The sequence below is a fragment of the Bos indicus genome, chromosome 10 (assembly GCF_029378745.1).
Source record: "Bos indicus isolate NIAB-ARS_2022 breed Sahiwal x Tharparkar chromosome 10, NIAB-ARS_B.indTharparkar_mat_pri_1.0, whole genome shotgun sequence".
NCBI lineage: Eukaryota > Metazoa > Chordata > Mammalia > Artiodactyla > Bovidae > Bos > Bos indicus.
This window is the reverse complement of record NC_091769.1, coordinates 64,622,799-64,647,925: the sequence shown is the minus strand read 5'-3', so window position 1 is coordinate 64,647,925 and position 25,127 is coordinate 64,622,799. Positions and strand designations below refer to the sequence as shown.

The window sequence follows — 25,127 nt, the reverse complement described above, 5'->3', positions numbered from 1 at the left end:
CCCTCACTTCTGAACCCTGCTTAGACTCTGGTCTAGACGCTTGGGAGAGTTGCAGTGCTTTGTTAGCGCTAAGGAATAAGGTGGTACATAAACTGGTGAGACTTTTGTCCAGGATTTTTTAAGCAAAAGTATTCCAGAACCAGGGCTTCCCTTGTGGCTCAGCTGGTAAAGAATCTGCCTGCAACGCGGGAGATCTGGGTTCAGTCCCTGGGTTGGGAAAATCCCCTGGAGAAGGGAAAGGCTACCCACTCCAGTATTCTGGCCTAGAGAATTCCGTGGACTGTATAGTCCATGGGGTTGCAAAGAGTCGGACATGACTGAGCGGCTTTCACTTTTCACTTTCTATTCCATAGCCAAGTATCAGAAATCTACATATCATGTCTCATCTTCTTGCTTTTGGTTCATCCTCCCAGCTTGCCTGGATCTTTTACATTTGTGATTCTGTCATCCAGTTAGCAGTTTTTCCTTGCCTTTATCCATGATGGGTTCATTTAAGTTCAAGGTTTGAATTCTTTAACATGTCCCTAGAGAACTTTTTTCCTAGCATACATGAATCAATCAGTATTCTTTTGAAATATTAAACAATTTACATACTCGTTTCCATCATTTGTTTACACTTTCCTATCCTGTCCACAATGCGAGGGCACTGCTGCAGTCCAGACCCAGTGTGTCTCCGACTCTTCCCGCCCCAGGGGTCTGTCTGTTTGGAGTGTGTTCCACAGGCCCAGTGTGTACATGGATCCTTGCTCCTTCTCCAGACTTAACCTGGTTCTGTTCCTTGTTCCTGCTCCAGCACACTGGCCTCTTCTCTCCTCAGACGCCTCAGCCGCCTTCTTCCCTGGTACATGTGCACAGGCTGCTTTAACCTCTTCCTCTGGCTAACTCCTACTGATCTTTATCTTAGACATGGCCTTCCCTCTAGACTTGCCATCCCAGCACTCTGTGGTTTAGTAATTGTCTGTGTGGCTATCTGTTGGCGTATGTCTTGCCCACTAGACTGAATTCCTGGAGGGGTAGGAACTGGGCCTTTCTTGTTCGGTGTTCTGTCTCCAGGACTTAGCATAATATCTGTCACATAGAAGGTGTTGAGTCAATCTTTGTGATCAAGTTGTACCTCAATTTCTTCATCTGTAAAGTGGTACTAATACCTACTTCACTGGGTTGTTGTGAGGCTTAAATGAATTAAAACATGTAAAATAGTCAGGACAGTGCCTTGTACAAAGTGAATGCTTAAGAAATGTGGCTGTTATTACTTTTTAAAGAATACATGAGGGACTTACCCAATGGTCCAGTGGTTAAGACTCCATGCCTCCACTGCAGGGGGTGTGGGCTTGATCTTTAATCAGGAAACTAAGATCTGACATGCTGTGTGGTGCAACCAAAAAGTTAATTAAAAAAAAAAAAAAAAAGGAAAAAAGAGTATATGGGAAAAAAAAGGAAAAGGAAATATTTATTGAGTATCCACTCTGCTCACAGAGTTCTTGACTGCCGACTGATGGGAAGCAGGTTTGCAGTCTGCAAACACTTGCTGATGTCCTTCTTTTTCTAAATTATTATGAGACATCATTTTGTTAGATGAGCCTGGAATTTTGAAGTGCATAAACATCTTGTTTACTAAATTATTAGTGTCATAATTTACCTCTCCCACCCCGTCATGCTGCTGCTGCTGCTGCTAAGTCGCTTCAGTCGTGTCCGACTCTGTGCGACCCCATAGACGGCAGCCCACCAGGCTTCCCCGTCCCTGGGATTCTCCAGGCAAGAACACTGGAGTGGGTTGCCATTGCCTTCTCCAATGCATGAAAGTAAAAAGTGAAAGTGAAGTCACTCGGTCGTGTCCAACTCTAGCGACCCCGTGGACTGCAGCCTACCAGGCTCTTCCGTTCATGGGATTTTCCAGGCAAGAGTACTGGAGTGGGATGCCATTGCCTTCTCTGCCCACCCCCTCATATAAAATTACAAAACACTTGTCCATATTTAGCCTTTTGGCAAGGTCTGCACTGTTCTCTGAAACTGCTCAGAAGTTTTGTTTACAAGGTTTTGTAATTCCTTAGAGTTTAGATCATCTGGCCTAGAAGCTTGAACTCATTCAAAATACATGAAGTGTTCTTTTGTACTTTGCTACTTTAGGATTTATTCTCCCTTATTTTTTTCATAATCTTAAGCTTGTATATTATTAGTCCATAAAAATAATCAATATTATGCTCTAATAGAACCATCAATGCATGCACAAACCAAAAGCTTTTCTTTACAGTGCTCACATGTCTTACCTGTGGGTCAGGAACCCCAGATCCTATGCCATCTCTGACCTTACATCCTGAGGAGTTCACTCAACCATTTAATGAGCCTGGTACACTTTCCTACAGAACAAGGAATTTAAGGGCACTCGGTCTCTATGGGTGGGCAAATCATACAGTTGAAGATGTATCTATTATCTGTCCACTTTGATAGATTGTATTTTTCACAAGCAGCCGAAATCAACCATCTACCTATCCATTCATCCAACAAATATTACAGACTTCCTCACTTTAGTGTCTTGTGTTAGATTCTAGGACTATAAGGAATAAGATATAACCTTTATCCTCTAGGAGTGTTGAGTGTAGTGAGGAGGACATTGCTGCTGAATAACACAAGGGCTAAAAAGCATTCAGTCCACTGTGCTGAGGGAGCTGCCGGGAGGGGCCAGCAGGGAGGGGGACTGAGTCATAGGCAGGTCACACAGTGGAGGTGACCTTGGAGCCGAGTCTCCTAGGGCAGGACCTCTTCAGCGACTTGCTCCCCTTGGCTCCCCAGCCCAAGCCAAGCTCTTTCAGGTCTCGGAGGCCCCTCTCTTCCACTGTGATCTGCCAAGCTGGCCGCTCTGCTTCTCTACTTGTGTTTTTCACAAGCAACTGAAACCAACCATCCACCTCTTCACCTATCCAGCCTTCTCTAAAAGGCTGTGGCAGTCACCACCTGTGGCCACAGGCTGGGCTCCCACATTCACTGCTGTCGTTCTCCAGTTCTGTAGGCAAGTCCCTTTACTTTATATCATTTTTGCTTACATTTTTGTACTTCAGTTTGTCTTCCTCCTGATCCAGAACCCACATTTCCATCATAATAAGTATGGATACTTTTGCCCTCAGCATGGATGAGCACAATGCCCATATTTAAAGAGAAGAGTTTTAAATTCCAAACAGCTCGTTCAGTAGGATCAGGTAGGTTCTATCACATCTTTTTCAGTGTCCCTCAAAAGAGCAGTTTCTCAGTTATGCTGTTGATCCAGTCTATACCAGTAGGACAGATTGGCCTGAGATTCACACATTACCCTATAGGTGGGACTTACAGGTTAACTTTTAAAGAAAGTTGATTGTCAGCCTTCAACATGAAACAGTCAGTTCAGTTGCTCAGTCATGTCCAACTCTTTGCGACCCCATGGACTGTAGCACGCCAGGCTTTCCTGTCCATCACCAACTCCCAGAGCTTGCTCAAACTCATATCCATCGAGTCAATGATGGCATGAAACAGTGTTAACACAAATAACTGTGGTCTCTTTTCTGTTGTGCTCCACTGTGTAAAAGTACAGGTATCTCAAGCTCCCAGAAGCCAGGCGTGTTATATATTTGTGAAGCACTGACATGTGAGGCGGCAGAGAACGGGCAGCAGAGAGGTGGGCATAATGGCACACTGGAGTGTTCATCCCTGCCCGCTGGCCTGCCCACCATCCGCAGCCCCACGTCATCATGTGACAAGATGGAGACGCAGTAGGGGCTACTCATGTCTGGGGTCTGAGTCAGTTCTGGGGCTGCCACTTTTTGGGTCTTGGTCTAAAATGTCATTGTTTGTGTTGCAGATCTCCTACAAATATCTTATCATTGCTCTTGGAATCCAGCTGGACTATGAGAAGGTACTTAAAAATTTTTTTTAATTTATTTTTGGCTCTGCTGGGTCTTTGTTGCTTTTGCACCGGCTTTCTCTAGTTATGATGAGCAGAGGCTACTCTCCAGTTGCAGCGCATGGGCTTCTCATCGCAGTGGCTTCTCTTATTGCGGAGCATGGGTTCTAGGGTGCACAGGTTTCAGTAGTTGTGGATCACAGACTCTAGAGCACAGGCTTGATAGTTGTGGTGCACAGGAATAGTTGCTCTGTGGTATGTGGAATCTTTCCAGACCAAGGATCAAACCCATGTCTCCTACATTGGCAGGTGGATTCCCATCTACTGTGCCACCAGGAAGTCTGAGAACGTACTGTTTTAAGCTACTTCTATTACTATGTCATGGGCTTCCCAGGTGGCTCAGTGGTAAAGAATCCACTGCCAGTGTGGAAGATGCATGAGATATGGGTTTGATTCCTGGGTTGGGAAGATCACCTGGAGTAGGAAATGGCAACCTCCTCCAGTGTTCTTGCCTGGAAAATGATATGGACGGAGGAGACTGGTGGGCTACAGTCCATGGGGGTCACAAAGAGTCAGACACAACTGAGCATGCGTACATAAGTATGTTATATTGGCCTACTTATGCTATGATCAAAACTGCATTTAGTTGTTTTATACTCATTTGAACAAGAAAGAGTATTAAGAAATCCTCTTTCAGTTTTATTTCTCAGCAGCCTTTTTATGGTTTTAAGAAAGTCTTCTCTAAGATTCTGTCAGTGATCATGATATGTTCTAGCTTTAGGCTTTAATCAGAGTTCAACATATCCAGGGCCTGATGGTAATTCTTAGAAAACAGCAGCCTTTCCCACACTTACAAGAAAACTACCTTTCTCTGTAGGACTGAGTTGGTTGTATTTCCTTTGAAAGTAAGATTTAGATTGTGAATTCTTAAGCAGACTTTAAGGGTAGAATACTGGCAGTTAGCTTATCAGGCGCTGAAGGGATGTCTAAGTTTTGTTGTATAGAGGCTGGGTTTTTGGTAAAAAGTGACTGACACAATATAAATGCTGCCCCAGCAGTTCCTTAGACCTCACTTTTCAGTGAGCTAGGGAGCCAGATGCCCTCTGACAGTTTGTGAGATTCAAATTTATTTTCCTAAAGCATAATAGAGTGAGTTAGTAATTATGATTTCCAGAAGCTTCTTGGGGAATATGAATAAGTAGTTGAAGCACATAAAGCATTGTGATAACCAGGTCAGAAATTTCAGGAAAGTGGTTTAGATGAGGGCCTCATCTGAGTTGCATCTGCAGGGTGTTTGATGTGTGTTTCTGGATTAAAAACCAGAATAGGGACATGCCCAGTGTAGGAAATAGAAGGAATGACATGGGACCTGGTCTGTGAAGGTTTAAACAAGCCATGGATTAGTGTGGAGGTTGTGATGAGTTTGGTGCCATGGGTCATGAGCCTCATATAAACAGTAAACCATGGAGGACTGTATGGAGAAAGGTGCCAGTGATAGTTTCTGGGAAGTCCATGCCTCTTCAAAAGGTCCACCAGCGTCGACTTAACAAAGGTAGCCTATCTCTATGGTCATGGCACCCTGATGGCTCGCTGTGTGAGAACTGTCTGAATACACCAGTGCTGAGAGTGCTTGCACCCTCTTGCAGTAAACCAAGAAACAATAATATTTAAAAGGAGCTGTTATTATGGAGTCTCTACCATGTGCCAGAGACTATGCTAAGAATCTAATATTGATTCCTCATGACTGCTTGCGAGGTAGAAATTTTTTATCTTCTCTTTGATAGATAAAGAAACCGAGGCTAAGAGGATATGAGTAATGTTTCCAGGGCTACTGTGTTACTTAGCAGTCTTGGAGATACTAGAAAACTACCCAGGTTAGTGTAAACAAAGGAGAGATGGCTTTGATGAGGATGCCAAGGTGTGTGGATCTCGGGGGCAGGATGCTGTTGGGCCTCCAGAAGGACTGATCTCTGATCTGGGTTTTGTTGAATGTGAGCAGCTTCTCTCTGACCAGCTGCCTCTGCCTCTTCCCCCACTAGCTCCCGGTGAATCTCCGCAGTGCCATGTCCTGCTCTCTGGTCTTCTCAGTGTGGTAGGATGGTCCACAGCTCCCCACAGAGTGGGGGTCAGATCTCATCTCTTTCTTAGACTTTCCTGCTCCTTCTGCTTCTGGGTTCCCAGGGAAGCACCTTGGATTCAGTGGTGTCATAAACTGCCCTTTAGGAACAACTCTCCTTGAAAGGAACTTGGTTACTACTTTATGGCACCGTTTTCCTTGATAACGGCTTCTTCAGACTAGAGAAATATGATGAAGACAGATTGGCTATATATCTCCTGGATCCTGAGTTTTGCTTTGGGAGCTGGAAAGCAGGGAGGTCCTGTGGGAAGGGCCGCAGGCAGTGGGCGGGGCCTCAGTATCTAGTTGTATAAGAGTCTAGGTAGGTCTCTCAACCTTGTTTCCTCATCTTTATCTGTGGGTCAGTAATATTCCATCCCCTCCCTCAGAGGGGCTGTAGTGAGTGGAGTGAATATTAACATAGACGTGAGACGGCAGAAACATTAAAATGCAGGGTGATTTTATAATAGTAAGTGGTTACTGTTGTTGAGACTGCTAATATTACAGCTACTTAAACTGTAGCAGAAGATATGGTTAACAATCAGAGGAATACTTGGCTGTTAACATGTAATGGAGGAGACCACAGGACTCTTTCCCTGAGACTTGAGGAATAGGTGTTGGGTGATTCCATGAGTCACGAGTGGGTGCCCTTCAGCCTGGAGAGGTTTTGAAAGACTGCTCATCTTGAGACTGTTTTTGATGGTTCTCTGATCATCCTTGAGTCTCTTAACTCACTCATTCCCATCTCCATGGTGTTATATGAACCTTCTCACATTTAAGAGAAGGACCCAGTTAATCTTCCTGACAGGAATACGCTGACGTGTACAGAGCAAGTACCATACACGTGCCATTTTTCTAGTCGTCTTATACCGTGGTCTCTTTATTCTTGCCAGCAATCCTACAGAGCAGTTACTTTTATCCCCATATCACAGATGATGAACATAAGCGTTTCAGTGAGCATCAGAATTACCTGGAGGGCCTGTTAAAACAGATTTCTGGGCTTGTCTCTGAGTTTCTGATCCAGTGAGTTTGAGCTAGGGTCTGGTAATCTGTATTTATAACAAGTTCCCATGTGGTGCTATTTTGGGGACCACACTTGAGACCCACTGCCTGATTTACTGGGCCATTTACTGGGGATCACAGTGCTTGTAAATGGAAGAGCTAGGACTCAAACTGGAGTCTGTAGGTTCTCAAGTCCATGCTTTTAATTTCCTGCCTTTGCTGCTTTTATTAAGCGCTTGGCCTGGTCCAACCTTATACAGGGTAATTTAATTTTGTTATTGCTGATAGTGTGGCTCTTGGTTCTGCCTGTTGTTCTTCTCCCTCCTAATAAGAAAACTTGTTCTCCACAAAGGAAGTAAGGCTGGCTTCTTGTCCTCACTCTGATGATGGGAAGAGAGGTTCAAATTCTGGTCTCCAGGCCACAGAGGCCCAGGGTTTCCCTTCAGCCTTGCCCGTTCTCCACTTTGGCAGATGACTGCAGGCCCCACAGCTCTGGGATTAGCAGACCCCTCACTCACCTGCTAGCACCACTGTGTGTGAGTCCAGGAGGCTCAAAATTGTGCTGAAATACATGAGAGGTGGTAGAAATGACAGCCAAGAAGGATTCTAAACACAGATTCCATTTTCACTTTTGTTAAATAATAATTTCTTTGTGTGCTTTGTTGCAGATCAAAGGCCTCCCTGAAGGTTTTGCCCATCCCAAAATAGGGTCCAATTACTCAGTGAGGACAGTGGAGAAGACATGGAAAGCTCTGCAGGACTTCAAGGAAGGCAATGCCATCTTTACCTTCCCTAACACTCCAGTGAAGTGCGCCGGGGCCCCGCAGAAGATCATGTACTTATCAGAAGCCTATTTCAGGAAGGTATGCTTCCTTTCCAGGGATGGGCAAGGAGGGAAGAAGTGATATTATTTTTATCCATGTCAAAATACCATTTTTGTTTCTAAATTTAGTAGTTCAGTCACTAAGTCGTGTCCGACTCTGCAACCCCATGGACTGCAGCACACCAGGCTTCCGTGTCCTCCACTATCTCCTGGAGTTTGCTCAAATTCATATCCATGGAGTAAATGATGCTCTCTGACAATCTCTTCCTCTGCTGCTCACTTCTCCAAAGTATTGGAGCTTCAGCGTCAGCCTCAGTCCTTCCAGTAAATTTTCAGGGTTGATTTCTTTTAAGATTGACTGCTTTGATCTCCTTGCTGTCCAAGGGACTCTTGAGAGTCTTTTTCAGCACCACAATTGGAAAGCATCAATTTTTATTTTTTATTTCACATGTATAAAATTATGTAACTGAAAGTTTGCAAAATAGAAGAAAGATGTCATTCATAATCCAATTGCTTTGGTATAGCTACTGTTATCAATTTGATATGTACTTCCATTGTTTTCCCTATTTTTTAACATGGTTATAATCATACTATCAGTTCAGTCACTCAGTCATGTCCAACTCTTTGCTACCTCATGGACTGCAGCATGCTGGTCCTCCCTATCCATCACCAACTCCCAGAGCTTGCTCAAACTCATATCCATTGAGCCGGTGATGCCATCCAACCATCTCATCCTCTGTCATCCCCTTCTCCTCCTGCCTTCAATCTTTCCCAGCATCAGGTTCTTTTCAAATGAGTCAGTTTTTCACATCATGGGGCCAAAGCTTCAGCTTTAGCACCAGTACTTCCAGTGAATATTCAGGACTGATTTCTTTTAGGATTGACTGGTTTGATCTCCTTGCAGTCCAAGGGACTCTCAAGAGTCTTTCCCAACACCACAGTTCAAAAGCATCAGTTCTTCGGCACTCAGCCTTCTTTATGGTCCACCTCTCATATCTGCACATGACCACTGGAAAACCATAGCTTTGACTAGAGGGACCTTTGTTGGCAAAGTAATGTCTCTGCTTTTTAATATGCTGTCTCAGTTGGTCATAGCTTTTCTTCCAAGGAATAAGCATCCTTTAATTTCACGACTGCAATCACCATCTGCAGTGATTTTGGAGCCCAGAAAAATAAAGTCAGCCACTGTTTCCATTGTTTCCCCATCTATTTGCAATGAAGTGATGAGACTGGGTGCCATGATCTTTGTTTTTTTGAATGTTGAGTTTTAAGCCAGCTTTTTTACTCTCCTCTTTGACTTGCATCAAGAGGCTTTTTAGTTCCTCTTCACTTTCTGCCACAAGGGTGGTGTCATCTGTGTATCTGAGGTTATTGATATTTCTCCCAGCAATCTTGATTCCATCTTGTGCTTCATCCAGGCTGGCATTTCTCTTGATGTACTCTGCATATAAGTTAAATAAGCAGGGTGATAATATACAGCCCTGATGTACTCCTTTCCCAATTTGGAACCAGTCTGTTGTTCCATGTCCGGTTCTAACTGTTGCTTTTTGACCTGGATACAGATCTCTTAGGAGGCAGGTAAAGGTGGTCAGGTATTCCCATCTCTTGAAGAAAGGCTTTGGCATAGTCAATAAAGCAGAAGTAGGTGTTTTTCTGGAACTCTCTTGTGTTTTCTATGATCCAGCGAATGTGGAGCACTTAGAATAGTACCTGGTCAACTCTAGGACCTCATTAAATGTTTACTGAGTGAATTAACAAATGAACACATGAATAAACAATTCAGGTATATGTTCCCTTGGACCTGACTTTCATCTCTGGACCTCACTGAACAGGGTCCACCTCAGCCCCTGAATCAAGTTGGACTGAGGTGCTGTGTCATTGATGGAAGATTAAAGGAGGAGGAGGCTGTGATCCACACCTCATCCCACCAGTGCATAGTGATGGAGAAAGCTGATGAGGTCTCTGGAGGGTTTTAAGGCTTGTCTAGGTTAAAAAAAAAGGGTGGTTGGAGTAAATGCTTTGATGTTGATTGTTTCTATGTTTTTCTTTTTTTCAGACTGGAAAGCGACCCAAGGCCAATATCATTTTCAACACTTCTCTTGGAGCCATTTTTGGGGTCAAGAAGTATGCAGATGCCCTACAGAAGATTATCCAGGAGAGGGCCCTCACCGTTAACTACAAGCAAAATCTCATTGAAGTCCGAGCTGATAAGCAAGAGGCTGTTTTTGAGAATCTGGACAAACCTGGAGAGACCCAAGTGATTTCAGTGAGTGTGGAGGCGAAGCTATCAGCTGAGCAGTGCCATGGACGCAGGCGACACTGAGGGCCCCACTTTTTTGTCCATCATTGTCCTGTGCTTGGGAGGCTGGTTACAATGAGCATCTTAAGGTTGTGATGGGAAAAGGTGGAGCCAAATGGGGAAGAGGAAGAGATAAGAGGTTGTGTCCATGGGAGATGAGGAGGGTTCATCTACTGTTGTTGTTAGTCTCTCAGTCGTGTCTGACTCTTTGTGACACATGCACTGTGGTTCACCAGGCTTCTCTGTCCATGGGATTTTCCAGGCAAGAATACTGGAGTGGGTTGTCATTTCCTTCTGCAGTGGATCATCCCGACCCAGGGATCAAACCCACATCTCCTACTTGGCAGGCAGATTCTTTACCACTGGGCCACCAGAGAAGCCTTCATATACTGGTACCAAGTGAATTTTTATCCTGTTTTGTGTCTGTATTTTTGGCACGGAGTCATTTGAGGCAGCCAGAAACATTTCACAACTTTAGTTGCCTAGAGTTCAGGAAGGGCTTCTTAAGTGCAGGATATAGTGATTGTCTCCATTCATGGTTTGTGACAGCCAGGCCTGCTTGTGGGTAGTTCAGGAATGATGGATATCTTTTACCTGTGAAAGAGGATGTCTTTAAACATCTCATACCTGTGCATCAAAGGAAATGCTTACAAATCCTTGAAAGATCTGGCAGAGCCACATCCTACTTGGAGAGATCTAGTCTTTGTATGTGGGCTTGGCTTCTGTGCATCTGTTTCTTCTGTGAAGTGGGAATAGTACATTAAGAACAAGATGTAAAGGCATCCAAAGAAGATGCAGAGAAGCATCATTTGTTTATATCATTTTGGCAAGAGCTGTTAGCAGTGAGGAAACAGTACACAGTCACATTTCATTCATCCAGCCTTTTTAGAGGAATGAAGGATTCCATAAATGGAAATTTTGAAGTGAGCCAAAGATTAATTTTCTAAACATCAGAACTTCACAGTTTAAGCTTTTTATTGGAAGCTCTCTCTAAAATGTATTGCCTACATCTTTCCATTCTTAAATGGTATGTCAGTTCAGTTCAGTTCAGTTCATGTGCTCAGTCATGTCCGACTCTTTGTGACCCCATGAATCGCAGCACGCCAGGCCTCCCTCTCCATCACCAACACCAGGAGTTCACTCAGACTCATGTCCATGGAGTCGGTGATGCCATCCAGCCATCTCATCCTCTGTCGTCCCCTTCTCCTCCTGCCCCCAATCCCTCCCAGCGTCAGGGTCTTTTCCAATGAGTCATCTCTTTGCATGAGGTGGCCAAAGTATTGGAGTTTCAGCTTTAGCATCATTCCTTCCAATGAACACCCAGGACTGATCTCCTTCAGAATGGACTGGTTGGATCTCCTTGCAGTCCAAGGGACTCTCAAGAGTCTTCTCCAACACCACAGTTCAAAAGCATCAACTCTTCGGCATTCAGCTTTCTTCACAGTCCAACTCTCACATTCATACATGACCACTGGAAAAACCATACCCTTGACTAGATGGACCTTTGTTGGCAAAGTAATGTCTCTGCTTTTGAATATGCTATCTAGGTTGGTCATAACTTTCCTTCCAAGGAGTAAGCATCTTTTAATTTCATGGCTGCAATCACTATCTGCAGTGATTTTGGAGCCCCCCCAAAAATAAAGTCTGACACTGTTTCCACTGTTTCCCCATCTATTTCCCATGAAGTGATGGGACCAGATGCCATGATCTTAGTTCTTTGAATGTTGAGCTTTAAGCCAACGTTTTCACTCTCCTCTTTCACTTTCATCAAGAGGCTCTTTAGTTCCTCTTCACTTTCTGCTAGAAGGGTGGTGTCATCTGCATATCTGAGGTTATTGATATTTCTCCCAGCAGTCTTGATTCCAGCTTGTGCTTCTTCCAGCCCAACGTTCCTCATGATGTACTCTGCATATAAGTTAAATAAGCACAGTGACAATATACAGCCTTGACGTACTCCTTTTCCTATTTGGAACCAGTCTGTTGTTCCATTCCAGTTCTAACTGTTGCTTCCTGACCTGCATACATATTTCTCAAGATGTAGGTCAGGTGATCTGATATTCCCATCTCTTTCAGAATTTTCCACAGTTTATTGTGATCCACACAGTCAAAGGCTTTGGAAGAGTCAATAAAGCATAAATAGATGTTTTTCTGGAACTCTCTTGCTTTTTCGATGATCCAGCGGATGTTGGCAATTTGATCTCTGGTTCCTCTGCCTTTTCTAAAACCAGCTTGAACATCTGGAAGTTCATGGTTTACATATTGCTGAAGCCTGGCTTGGAGAATTTTGAACATTACTTTACTAGCATGTGAGATGAGTGCAATTGTGCGGTAGTTTGAGCATTCTTTGGCATTGCCTTTCCTTGGGATTGGAATGAAAACTGACGTTTTCCAGTCCTGTGGCCACTGCTGAGTTTTCCAAATTTGCTGGCATATTGAGTGCAGCACTTCCACAGCATCATCTTTCAGGATTTGGAATAGCTCAACTGGAATTCCATCACCTCCACTAGCTTTGTTAGTAGTGATGCTTTCTAAGGCCCCCTTGACTTCACATTCCAGGATGTCTGGCTCTAGGTGAGTGATCACACCATCGTGATTATCTGGGTCATGAAGATTTTTTTGTACAGTTCTTCTGTGTATTCTTGCCACCTCTTCTTAATATCTTCTGCTTCTGTTAGGTCCATACCGTTTCTGTCCTTTATCGAGCCCACCTTTGCATGAAATGTTCCCTTGGTATCTCTAATTTTCTTGAAGAGATCTCTAGTCTTTCCCATTCTGTTGTTTTCATCTATTTCTTTGCATTGATCGCTGAGGAAGGCTTTTTTATCTCTCCTTGCTATTCTTTGGAACTCTGCATTCAGATGCTTATATCTTTCCTTTTCTCCTTTGCTTTTCGCTTCTCTTCTTTTCACAGCTATTTGTAAAGCCTCCCCAGACAGCCATTTTGCTTTTTTGCATTTCTTTTCCATGGGGATGGTCTTGATCCCTGTCTCCTGTACAATGTCACGAACCTCCGTCCATAGTTCGTCAGGCACTCTGTCTATCAGATCTGGTCCCTTAAATCTATTTCTCACTTCCACTGTATAATCATAAGGGATTTGATTTAGGTCACACCTGAATGGTCTAGTGGTTTTCCCTACTTTCTTCAATTTAAGTCTGAATTTGGCAATAAGGAGTTCATGATCTGACCTACAGTCAGCTCCCGGTCTTGTTTTCTCCATCTTTGGCTGCAAAGAATATAATCACTCTGATTTCGGTGTTGACCATATGGTGATGTCTATGTGTAGAGTCTTCTCTTGTGTTGTTGGTGTGTACTGACTATCATTTAAAATGCTGCTAATGACTCAAGGTCATAATTTTAAAAAACTTTCATTTGGAAATAATCTTAAACTTAGAGAAGTTGCAAAAATAAAAATAGTAGAAAGAAAACTGTATATAGCCTTTACCTAGATTCACTTGTTGCAGAGTTTTACCCCATTGCTTTATCATTGCCTTCACTGCTTCTCTCTCTATATATAAATATAATGTAATGTAATATATTTTCCCTAAAGAATTTAAAGGTGAGTTATGTACATCACAGGCTTCCCAGGTGGTGCTAGTGGTAAAGAAGTGAAGTTGCTCAGTCCTGTCCGCCTCCCTGCAACCCCATAGACTGTAGTCTGCCAGGCTCCTCCATCTATGGGATTCTCCAGGCAAGAATAGTGGAGTGGGTTGCCATTTCCTTCTCCAGGGGATCTTCCCAACCCAGGGATTGAACCTGGGTCTCCCACACTGTAGGCAGACTCTTAACCATCTGAGCCACCAGGCTGGTAAAGTGGTAAAGAAACTGCCTGCTAATGCAGGAGACACTAGAGATGGGTGTTTGATTCCAGGGTTGGGAAGATCCCCTGGAGGAGGGCATAGCAACCCTCTCCAGTGTTCTTGCCTGGAAAATCCCGTGGACAGAGAAGCCTGGTGGGCTACAGTTCATAGGTTCGCAAAGAGTTGGACACAACTGAAGCAACTTAGCACACACTCATGTACCTTATGTGTCATGGCCCTTTACCCCTAAATATTTCACCATAATTTTCCTAAGAGTTAGGAGTATTCTCTTATATAACCACATTACAGTTATCAATTCAGTAAATTTAGCAAGGATACAATATTTTAATCTATGATTTGTATTCAAGTTTTGTTGATTGATGAATAGTATTATAGTACTTCCTGTCCTCCAGAAGTTGGTCTACAGGCAGGTATTGCATTTAATTGTCATGTATTTTTAGCGTCCTTTAATCTGGAACATTTCTACAGCCTTTCTCTGTCTTCCATGACCCTGCATTTTGAAATAATACAGCTCCCTCCCTGACTTTTATTTTTTAATAGGGTGTCCTCGTTTTGGGTTTGTCTGTGTTTCCTGGTGATGAGTTTCAGGCTCGGCATTTTGGGCTGAAATGCTGCATAAGTGATGTCTTTCTAGGATAACACATTAGAAAGCACACAGTGCTCATCTGCCCCTTGATGATATTCATTTTGATCACAAGTCCAGATATGGTCCAGTGTCTTCACTGTAGAGAATTATTATTCTTTTTCTTTTTTGCTACTAATAAGGACAGGGGCACTCTAAGACCATGCAAACACCCTACTCCCTACTCATTAAAGTTTCCCAATAGATTTAGCATCCATTGATGATTTTTGCCTAATCCAGTCTTTACTATGGTGGTTGCAAAATGATATTCCAGTCTAGCATTCCTTCCACCTGTACTGGTAGATTCTTGGCATCCTATCAGCAAAAGCTCTCCCTTCCCAATTAATTATTAGTATGAACTTAGGTGGAAAATTCTGAAAGAGATGGGAATACCAGACCACCTGACCTGCCTCTTGAGAAACCTGTATGCAGGTCAGGAAGCAACAGTTAGAACTGGACATGGAACAACAGACTGGTTCCAAATAGGAAAAGAAGTACGTCAAGGCTGTATATTGTCACCCTGCTTATTTAACTTATATGCATAGTACATCATGAGAAATGCTGGGCTGGAAGAAGCACAAGCTGGAATCAAGAGTGCTGGGCGAAATATCAATAACCTCAGATATGCAGATGACACCACCCTTATAGCAGAAAGTGAAGAAGAACTAAAGAGCCTCTTGATGAAAGTGAAAGAGGAGAGTGAAAAAGTTGGCTTAAAGTTCAACATTCAGAAAACGAAGATCATGGCATCTAGCCCCATCACTTCATGGCAAATAGATAGGGAAACAGTGGCTGACTTTATTTTTCTGGGTTCCAAAATCACTGCAGATGGTGGTTGCAGCCATTAAATTAAAAGATGCTTACTCTTTGGAAGGAAAGTTATGACCAACCTAGATAGCATATTCAAAAGCAGAGACATTACTTTGCCAACAAACATCTGTCTAGTCAAAGCTATTGTTTTTCTAGGAGTCATGTATAGATACGAGAGGTGGACTATGAAGAAAGCTGCCAAAGAATTGATGCTTTTGAACTGTGGTGTTGGAGAAGACTCTTGAGAGTCCCTTGGACTGCAAGGAGATGCAACCAGTCCATCCTAAAGGAGATCAGTCCTGGGTGTTCATTGGAAGGACTGATGTTGAAGCTGAAACTCCAATACTTTGGCCACCTGATGGGAAGAGCTGAGTCATTTGAAAAACCCTGATGCTGGGAAAGATTGAGGGCAGGAGGAGAAGGGGACAACAGAGGATGAGATGGTTGGATGGTGTCACCAACTCAATGGACATGGGTTTGGGTAGACTCTGGGAGTTGGTGATGGACAGGGAGGCCTGGCGTGCTGCGGTTCATGGGATCACAAAGAATTGGACACAACTGAACGACTGAACTGAACTGATGAACTTATGAATGCCTGTATTTTCCCCCACTGGTTTGTCAACTAAAACATATAGTCACTTAAAAAAAAATTTATATAGTCACAACCTAAAAGTAGAGAGTTATTTTATTTGGTGGGAATGTTTAGGACTCTGAGTCAGGCAGACAGCAGTAGCTCTGAGAAAACTGCTCCGTGGAGGCAGGAGGGGAAGTCAGGCTATATACAGGTTTTCAACAAAGGGAGCAAGCAGTCTGAACATCAAAAATCAGGTAGCAAGCTAAGGAATTCAGCATTCTGTGTATGGGAAGATGCAAGCTTCTGGGCTCACTGATTCATTCCTTTCATGAGCACCTCAGCTATCTGGGGCCCATCCTGTTTCCTTGCTCACCTTGCTTCTTCATTCCCCCAGCTCCTCAGCAGTCACCGGGGGGGTTGGGGGGGTGGCTGCATCCACTGGATTGCAGTTTTGGGAGCCCTCATTCGTATTTGGAGGCCAGAAATTGCTGATGGCTGTGACATTTCTTGTTTATTGATATGTCAGCAGATACTTTCATTTCAGTTTATGATTCATTCTGTCCTTAAGTATTTTGGTGCTCAAGTTGTCCCAGATTGGGTCAGCAGGAACCCTTTCAGAATGGCCCTTAATGTCCTTGTGACATGTCCCCATTACATTTTTGAGCACTTCCTTGTTTTCTGGTGTCCTAGGATGTCCCAGGCTTGTCTCCTTGCCCCAGCTCACGGTCATCATTTTGAGTAGCTCTTATATAGTTATGTGTCTAGGGCCTACTGGGTTGTTTAGGGCTAATTATCCTCTTATGAAAGGATGTCCATCTACTCTGTTATTTGATTTTGTGTGCATCCTCTTTGTAGTTTTCTTGTTTTCTTCCTTCCTAGCTGTCAGGCAGTTGTGACTGGGAGATCCTTCTAGCTCCAGCATTTTAAAACTGCTACTTCTAATCTTTTTATTGGCTGGAAAATGAGATAGCCAAACTCATTAAATTCTATGTAAAGTAAAAGCAGATGGGTGGTGTGTGAGGGCCCACAGCATATTTTTATGCATCAAGTGTATGAGCTTGAGTGCATGAACTTAATTTTGTTATTAGGTCCTTTTCTCTCTGGTTCTCTGCTGTGCCGTGGTTAGTTGAGGCTTGCAGATAGGGACTTGGATAAATAAATGGTTATTGTTCTTCCAAGCCAGGCTTCAGCAATACGTGAACCGTGAACTTCCTGATGTTCAAGCTGGTTTTAGAAAAGGCAGAGGAACCAGAGATCAAATTGCCAACATCCGTTGGATCATGGAAAAAGCAAGAGAGTTCCAGGAAAACATCTATTTCTGCTTTATTGACTATGCCAAAGCTTTTGACTGTGTAGATCACAGTAAACTGTGAAAAATTCTGAAAGAGATGGGAATACCAGACCACCTGACCTGCCTCATGAGAAATGTGTATGCAGGTCAGGAAGCAAGAGTTAGAACTGGACGTGGAACAACAGACTGGTTCCAAATAGGAAAAGGAGTACGTCAAGGCAGTATATTGTCACCCTCCTTATTTAACTTATATGCAGAGTACATCATGAGAAATGCTGGACTGGAAGAAGCACAAGCTGGAATCAAGATTGCCGGGAGAAATAATCAATAACCTCAGATATGCAGATGACACCACCCTTATGGCAGAAAGTGAAGAGGAACTAAAAAGCCTCTTGATGAAAGTGAAAGTGGAGAGTGAAAAAGTTGGCTTAAAGCTCAACATTCAGAAAACAAAGATCATGGCATCTGGTCCCATCACTTCATGGGAAATCAATGGGGAAACAGGGGTAACAGTGTCAGACTTTATTTTTTGGGGCTCCAAAATTACTGCAGATGGTGACTGCAGCCATGAAATTAAAAGATGCTTACTCCTTGGAAGGAAAGGAGTAACCTAGATATGACTAACTTAGATAGCATATTCAAAAGCAGAGACATTACTTTGCCAACAAAGGTCCGTCTAGTCAAGGCTATGGTTTTCCCTGTGGTCATGTATGGATGTGAGAGTTGGACTGTGAAGAAGGTTGAACACCGAAGAATTGATGCTTTTGAACTGTGGTGTTGGAGAAGACTCTTGAGAGTCCCTTGGACTGCAGGGAGATCCAACTAGTCCATTCTGAAGGAGATCATCCTGGGTGTTCATTGGAAGGAATGATGCTAAAGCTGAAACTCCAATACTTTGGCCACCTCATGCAAAGAGTTGACTCATTGGAAAAGACTCTGATGCTGGGAGGGATTGGGGGCAGGAGGAGAAGGGGATGACAGAGGATGACAGCCATCCAGAGGTGGCTGGATGGCATCACTGACTTGATGGACATGAGTCTGAGTGAACTTCTGGTGTTGGTGATGGACAGGGAGGCCTGGCATGCTGCAATTCATGGGGTCGCAAAGAGTTGGACATGACTGAGCGACTGAACTGAACTGATTGTTCTTCTGAAGGGTTTATAAAGAAAGAAGATTATTTGTGTCCCTTTTGAAGTATAGGCTTTTAGATTAGATTTTCTCTTCAGACCTAATTCTACTGTTTAAAATATGAATTTCAAAAAATCTACCGAAAGGCTTTAGAGCAGTGACTCTCAGCTCTGGCTGCACATTTCAATCACCCAGAGGACTTTCAAAACATGCTGATGCCTGAGTCTAACTCCCAGAGATTTTGATTAATTGGTCTGGGGTCTGGATTGAGGATTGGGAGTTTCCAAAGTTCCCCTAATGATTCTCATGTGTAATCAGGACTGAGCACCACTCCTGTAAAGAATTAAATGTACCCAAAGTCTCTAGTCTCTGATCCTTCATAGAGAGCTTGTGAACTGGCCCAAGTCTCCCGTTTTTAGAGATCTGAACTTGTTTTATATCATGGCATCCTAGAACTAGAAGAGATTTTGGAGATTATCCAGTACAGTGCATCTCCTTGTAGGAAAGGTGAAGTGACTAAGTAATAGCATTTTCATTTTTCATTATAAATGAACCTGTTCCTTTAAGCCAGAGTTTCTAATACTGTCATCTACAGGTTTCATGTTTCAGAATCATTGGGGTGGAGGTTGTTAAAGTACACATTCCCGTTCTTCTCCCAGACCTAATGGATTGGGATCTTGGGGTGGTAGGGCCCGGGAACCTGAATTTTCTACAGATCTTCTTTATAAACATAAAATTTTGAACACCACTACTCTGAATAGGTTATTTATGTTAATGAAGGAGAACCATGTTATTCACTAGATTCAGTTTATGGAAATAATTGATAAAAAACAAGCTATAACTGAATGGCAATATTAATTTCCAACAAATCTATAAAATGACCCTAGTAGTTCTTTTGCTCAAGTAAAATGTCATCCCTTTATGATGATTATGTGGAAATATTTAACCTCCCTTCTAGAAAAGATGTATGAAATTCATGTGTATTTGTGAAATTCAAGCACATATTAACTCTAATAGATAGAGATGATGCTAATAAGATTTGGCCCTCAGTTCTGCTTAACTTCAGAAATACGGACATGGCCTTAATAATTTGGTGGATGATGGTTGTTGACTATTCCATCTGCTGTCCTGCAGACATGTGCTCAGTTTGCATGTAAATTAACAGGCAGCCTCAGGGACCCAGGCCACTAGAGAGCCAACTAGAGTACTTTGCAAAGCACTGCACATTCGCTCCACTTCTTCCACCTTAAGGCTGACTAAGCTCATAACTGAGAGTGGGAATAAATATAAGTCACAGCCCTAACTCCCTCTGCTATCATGACTCCCAGGCCCTGGTGAAGATGCAGAACTTGTTATGAAAATCAGGGGCTGTTGACTATCGCAAGGTTAGGATTGTCCTAAGATGCTAAAGTTTTCACTGTAATGAAATGTTTTATGAACACTTAATCAAGTTGAAATTGCTAGATGGAGTTGGTTAAAAGAAATAGAATAAACTACAAAATATTATGTAAACAAACAAACAAGCATATCACATAAACAAAAGAGTTACATGAGCCATCAGAACTGATTAGGTTGGGTCAGTGCCTAATTGCCAAGGGTAGCCTTCCTTGATAAAGGTTTTTTGGGGAAAAAAATCCATCCTGCCTCCTACGCAGTTCAGTAAACCCAATACTGAATCAGACCCCTCCTTCTTCATTGTGCTAGCCAATATTCTTGCTGCCTTTATTTCACCTTAAATTGGTGTTTGATGGTTTCCTTTTCGTGTTTTGAGAGTTGACTCATATTTGAGAATGGTGCTCACTTATCAGCTCCTAACATGGGTTTTTACAAGTTTTATGCACTCTGAGAACCTCTTTGCAGAGTAAACCTGGTGTAACCAGACTTTACAAGTCATCAGTCGAGGGTCAGGAAGACAGCAGCTGAGATACATCACCCGCTTCATTTCAGTAACAGGTAGAAGCATCAATGAGTTCTTTCAAAATGTTAGTGAAGTTCACTCCAGTTTTTCAGATTCCCCCATGCCAGCTGCCAAAGGGATCCCATGAACTCTGTACCAGGAGACCATGTTAGTTATTTTATCACTGCCTTGCACGGGAGCATGGATCTTGGCAAGCATGTGGACCAGTACGAGCACTAACTGTACAGTGCTCCGTGCAGCCATAGTCCATGTGTGTGTCAGGGAGTCGGGGCCAGAGCCTGTGGGGCTATGGAAATAATGGAACAAACACATTTGGATGCTCTCCTTTTTTGCAGTATGAAATGCTTCACGTTACACCACCCATGAGCCCACCAGATGTCCTTAAGACGAGTCCTGTGGCTGATGCTGCCGGCTGGGTGGATGTGGACAAAGACACTCTGCAGCACAAGCGGTACCCAAATGTGTTTGGGATCGGGGACTGTACCAACCTGCCGACATCAAAGACCGCTGCCGCCGTAGGTAAGGCCTTGAGCTATGTTCCCTTCTCACTCAAAGCATGGGTGCCTTCTGCTAAGGCACCGCCATAACAAAAACAAAACTTGGACACCAGCAGCATTTCATTATATACTAATTATATTAATGAAGAAACTTTTGTGCCTAAAAACGCCTTTGGCCTCCCCAAAACAGAAGTGTTGTCAATGAACCTAGTGTTGTGTAAAGAAGACAGTATCTGTTGAATGCTTTGCACCAGAGTAGCATGACCTCATCTGCCTTTTCTGGGTCAGAGGGGTGGTTTTCAGGGGAGGGGGACATTGGAGAGAGTGGTGCCACTTTTCCAGCTCTCTAGAATTCTGTTAACTTCTCATACTACCGTGCTCACATCCGTGGTCTTCTTTGGAACATCGCTGATGCTGGGCAGGTTGGCTGTTTTTCTTCTGCCTGAAACACTGTAAAACTAGGGAAGCATTTGTTTCCCCAGAAAACACATGCAAGTCAATGAAAGCTTGCAGAGCAGAAAATTGCTGTGTTAAGACAGATACAGTGAAGAGTGCCCTGATTGGTACACGATTAAGGCCTCAGCCTGGGCAACTAAATTCTTCACGTCGATGTTCCACTCTAGCAGTGATGGAGAGAATTGCCTTTTGGATTCTGTTTTCTGTAGACACGAACTGTCTTTTTTAGATGCTATAAAACACGAACCTCCCTGCCGGTGGGTATGGGAGCGTTTCGTGTGAATTACATACCCACAGAACATGTGTTACTTTTGTTGACTATATCAACCTAAGAAAGGCATTCTAGGAAATCCACTGAATGTCCTTCTTATTATTTATAGTCATTTCCCCCAAACTTTTCATTTCAAAAATCTCAAACCTATGAAAACTTTGAAAGTACAATGAATACCCATATACCCTTCAGGTATTAACCAATTATTCATATTTTGTGACCAATATAATAATTATCCAATAAATGAATATTTTGTTTGATCACTCTATGTACCTTTTTAAAAGTCATCTGAAAGTAAATTTTGACATCATGATACTTCACCCTCAAACACTTCAACTTCTGTCTCCTAAGAAAAAGGACTTTCTCCTTTATACCCACAAGATCATTTTTATGTCTAAGAAATTGAACATTACATTATGAAATCATCAATACAACCCATTGTGAATTTCTCCAGTTTTTCTAAATATGTCCTTTTTAGCTTTGCCTATCCACTCTTCCTCCCACCATCCCCAATTCCCCTTAAATCTGTGAGCCAAAGGCCACACTCCACACTGATTGCCATGTCTCTTTGGTTTTCTTTAATCTAGAACAAGCCTCTGACATTTATTTTTTCACTTACATGACATTGACATTTTTGAAGAGTGCTGGTTGGTTATATGGAAAATACCACAGTTTAGAATTGTCTGGTAGTTTCCTGTGATCAGATTCGGGTTGTGTGTTTGTGCCTCCCACTGTGTCACCTCAGGAGCCTGTCCTGTTAGTTTGTCTGGTCCTTGGTGAAGCTACAGTCCATCACTGGGTTGAGTTGTGTTCTAGTTACAATCTAGACGGATGGGATGTGGAGCCTTCTTAACTTCTTCACGTTAAAATTATTCGCAAATTAGTTTTCCTGGAAAATCTAGACACTTCTGATTTTCTGACTTTTCCATTTCTTATATAGCTGCCCAGTCAGGAATACTTGACAGAACAATTTCTCTGATTATGAAGAATCAAACACCAGTGAAGAAGGTTTGTATGCCTTATAAGAATCACTGTCTCAACTTAGCATCTTCCATTCCTCATGAAAACTTTTCCCACAATTTTGCTGCTTTCTTAATTAGTTTCTCTATTACGGGCACTTCAATTTTTGCCTTTAGTATATCCTTGCTATATAATTTCTATATTTTCATTGTACAAAAAGTAGAATATACAAAAAAGGAAAACATTACCACTGCTCAGAGTAAATGATAAGTTCTAAGATGTCTAGGTGGTTGTTGTTTGGTCGCTCAGTTGTGTCTGACTTTTTGTGACCCCATGGACTGTAGCCAGCCAGGCTCCTCCATCCATGGAATTTCCCAGGCAAGAATACTGCAGTGGGTTGCCCTTTCTGTCTCCAGGGGATCTTCCCAACCCAGGTATTGAACCTGCATCTCCTGCATTGTCAGGCAGATTCTTTACCATCTGAGTCACCTGGGAAGCCAAGGTGTCTAGATAGCACATGAAAAAAAGCCGCTTTCCAACTCTGTCTCAATCACAGTATGATGGCTACACGTCGTGTCCACTGGTGACTGGCTACAACCGTGTGATTCTCGCGGAGTTTAACTACAACGCTGAGCCCCTGGAAACCTTCCCTTTTGACCAGAGCAAAGAGAGACTTTCCATGTACCTCATGAAGGCTGACATGATGCCGTTCCTGTATTGGAATTTGATGCTGAGGTAAGTACGTCACCTGGGGGAGAGGCATACCTGTTAGCAGATTGCAACAGCCTGTACAGGGGGGTTGTTTCAAGGAGGCCTTCCAGCTTCAGGAGATATGACCCTGAGCAGGATGGGCAAAAGGGATGTACCTTGCTAAGTCATGTCTCAAGGATTGGTAATGGCAGTCTGAGAAGGGTTCTGAAGCCTCAGCCAGATGTGGTGGGCAAGAGGCTGCCCTGGGTGAGAGAAGGAGCCATAGCACAGCTACCACCCACCCAAGGACACAGCCTCTTCTTTTTATAATCGGCAGTGACCAGTTCTCCTGTCTTTCATGTTCTGGCACTCTCTTGCTGCTGGATACACCATCATCATCATCATAATTATAGTGAATCACTTTGACCTGTCAAGTACTTTATCATCTGCCACCTTAATTTTGTTTTTATTATAAGAAAAAGAAAACATACTAATTAAGAGCTAAGCTTTGGAGACCTGTGTTTGAGTCACATCTGCCACCTACCAGCTCTGCGTCCTAGGGCAAGTTGCTTAAACTCTCTGTGTTTAAGTGTCTTACCTGCAAAATGAAAGGAACACTGTCTTCCTCACAGGATGGGATGAATAAGACAATACATAAAGAGACAGGTTCATCGTAGGCATTCAATAAGTAAACAGTGACAAACTTAATAATTCCTCTTCCTTGTTGCAAAAAAAAAAAAATCTCATTTGACTTTCCCAAACCCTTTGAGAAAAGTAAGTCAAAATGTAGACACCAGTGTTTTTCGGCTAGGGATGATTCTGCTCCCCAGGGGACATGTGACAATATCTGGAGATATATTTTGTTGTCACAGCTGGAGGGGATGCTATGGGCATCTAGTGAGCAGAGGCCAAGGATGCTGCTGAATAGGACAGTCCCCTACCATTCAGAAGTATATGGTCCAAAATGCCAGTAGGTTTGGAAACCTGGACCTGTACCTAATTTATGAGCTGCTCAAGGTAGAGAGGACTGCAGTTTGCGCGTAGTAGAGGCTTGTTACAGGTTTGCTGAATTGAGTCAGTATGTCCAGGCTCACATAGCAAGTCAGTGTTAAGGTCAGTTACGCCCTCCTAGACATGGGTTCTTTCTACCTTGCTGTCAGTCTTGCTTTATAGCCTGAGAAACAGTGTCTGTGAGCAGCCTGGCTTCCCTTTAAATATCCTGCTGCCTGAAGTCACCCCCTTTTTCTGATGCAAAGAACTGTTCTGTGTCATTTCTTACAGGGGCTACTGGGGAGGACCAGCGTTTCTGCGGAAATTGTTCCATCTGGGTAGGAGCTAAGGATGGCCCAGCCCTTGCTCTCCCTGGGTGGCTTCTGGACCAGAATCACAGCCATGGATTGACCAAGAGCAGCACGAAGAACTCAAAACCCAACACCATAAAGAATTTACTGCTGGATGACAGTGACCAAATGCCTCCCTTCCCAGTCCCTCCAGGCAGCTCCCATGCAGGCTGCTCAGGACAAGCTTAATTATTTGGAAACATTCAAATGAAAAAATAGACTTCTATTTTTTAAATAAAAACTCCCACTGATTGAGATTCTATGAGAAAATTTGATCTTGATTGGTGATATGAAAAGTTCTAGCTGTAGGGAGGAAAAGATTGTGGTGGTGGGATAGTTTACTTGTTACCTACTTTGACTATTCAACTGAGAGCTGGCATAATTTCACCAGAGCCTGTCTGGATTTATAAAAACAAGAGTTATTTCCAGGGAGAGTATTATTTGAAACAGTGCCTGTGAAGGCTGTGAAGACATGTGGCCTAGAGCTGGTGCTGTGGGGGCACAGGGGACTGGCTGCTGCCCCTCTGCTCCTCCACTGTGTTCGTGCCGAGGCCACGTTCTCCCAACCCGTGACGGACACAGGGAGTGCTCGTGCTGGCCTGTTCCTACGGGACGCTCAAGTCCTCCACTGGCAACTTTG

General features: G+C 43.2%; 1 protein-coding gene across 1 annotated transcript in view; it reads left to right on the top strand.

Moving 5' to 3' along the window:
• The window catches only part of SQOR (sulfide quinone oxidoreductase), a 53,881-nt gene extending 29,137 nt beyond the window's left edge, over nucleotides 1-24,744 (top strand). The window contains exons 4-10 of the mRNA XM_019968896.2: nucleotides 3,830-3,883; nucleotides 7,658-7,852; nucleotides 9,869-10,078; nucleotides 20,609-20,792; nucleotides 22,438-22,505; nucleotides 23,014-23,192; nucleotides 24,429-24,744. Of these exons, the coding sequence (XP_019824455.1) occupies nucleotides 3,830-3,883; nucleotides 7,658-7,852; nucleotides 9,869-10,078; nucleotides 20,609-20,792; nucleotides 22,438-22,505; nucleotides 23,014-23,192; nucleotides 24,429-24,486 (948 nt within the window). The 3' untranslated portion in view covers nucleotides 24,487-24,744. The remainder of the gene's footprint in view (nucleotides 1-3,829; nucleotides 3,884-7,657; nucleotides 7,853-9,868; nucleotides 10,079-20,608; nucleotides 20,793-22,437; nucleotides 22,506-23,013; nucleotides 23,193-24,428) is intronic.
• Nucleotides 24,745-25,127: the final 383 nt, after the last annotated feature.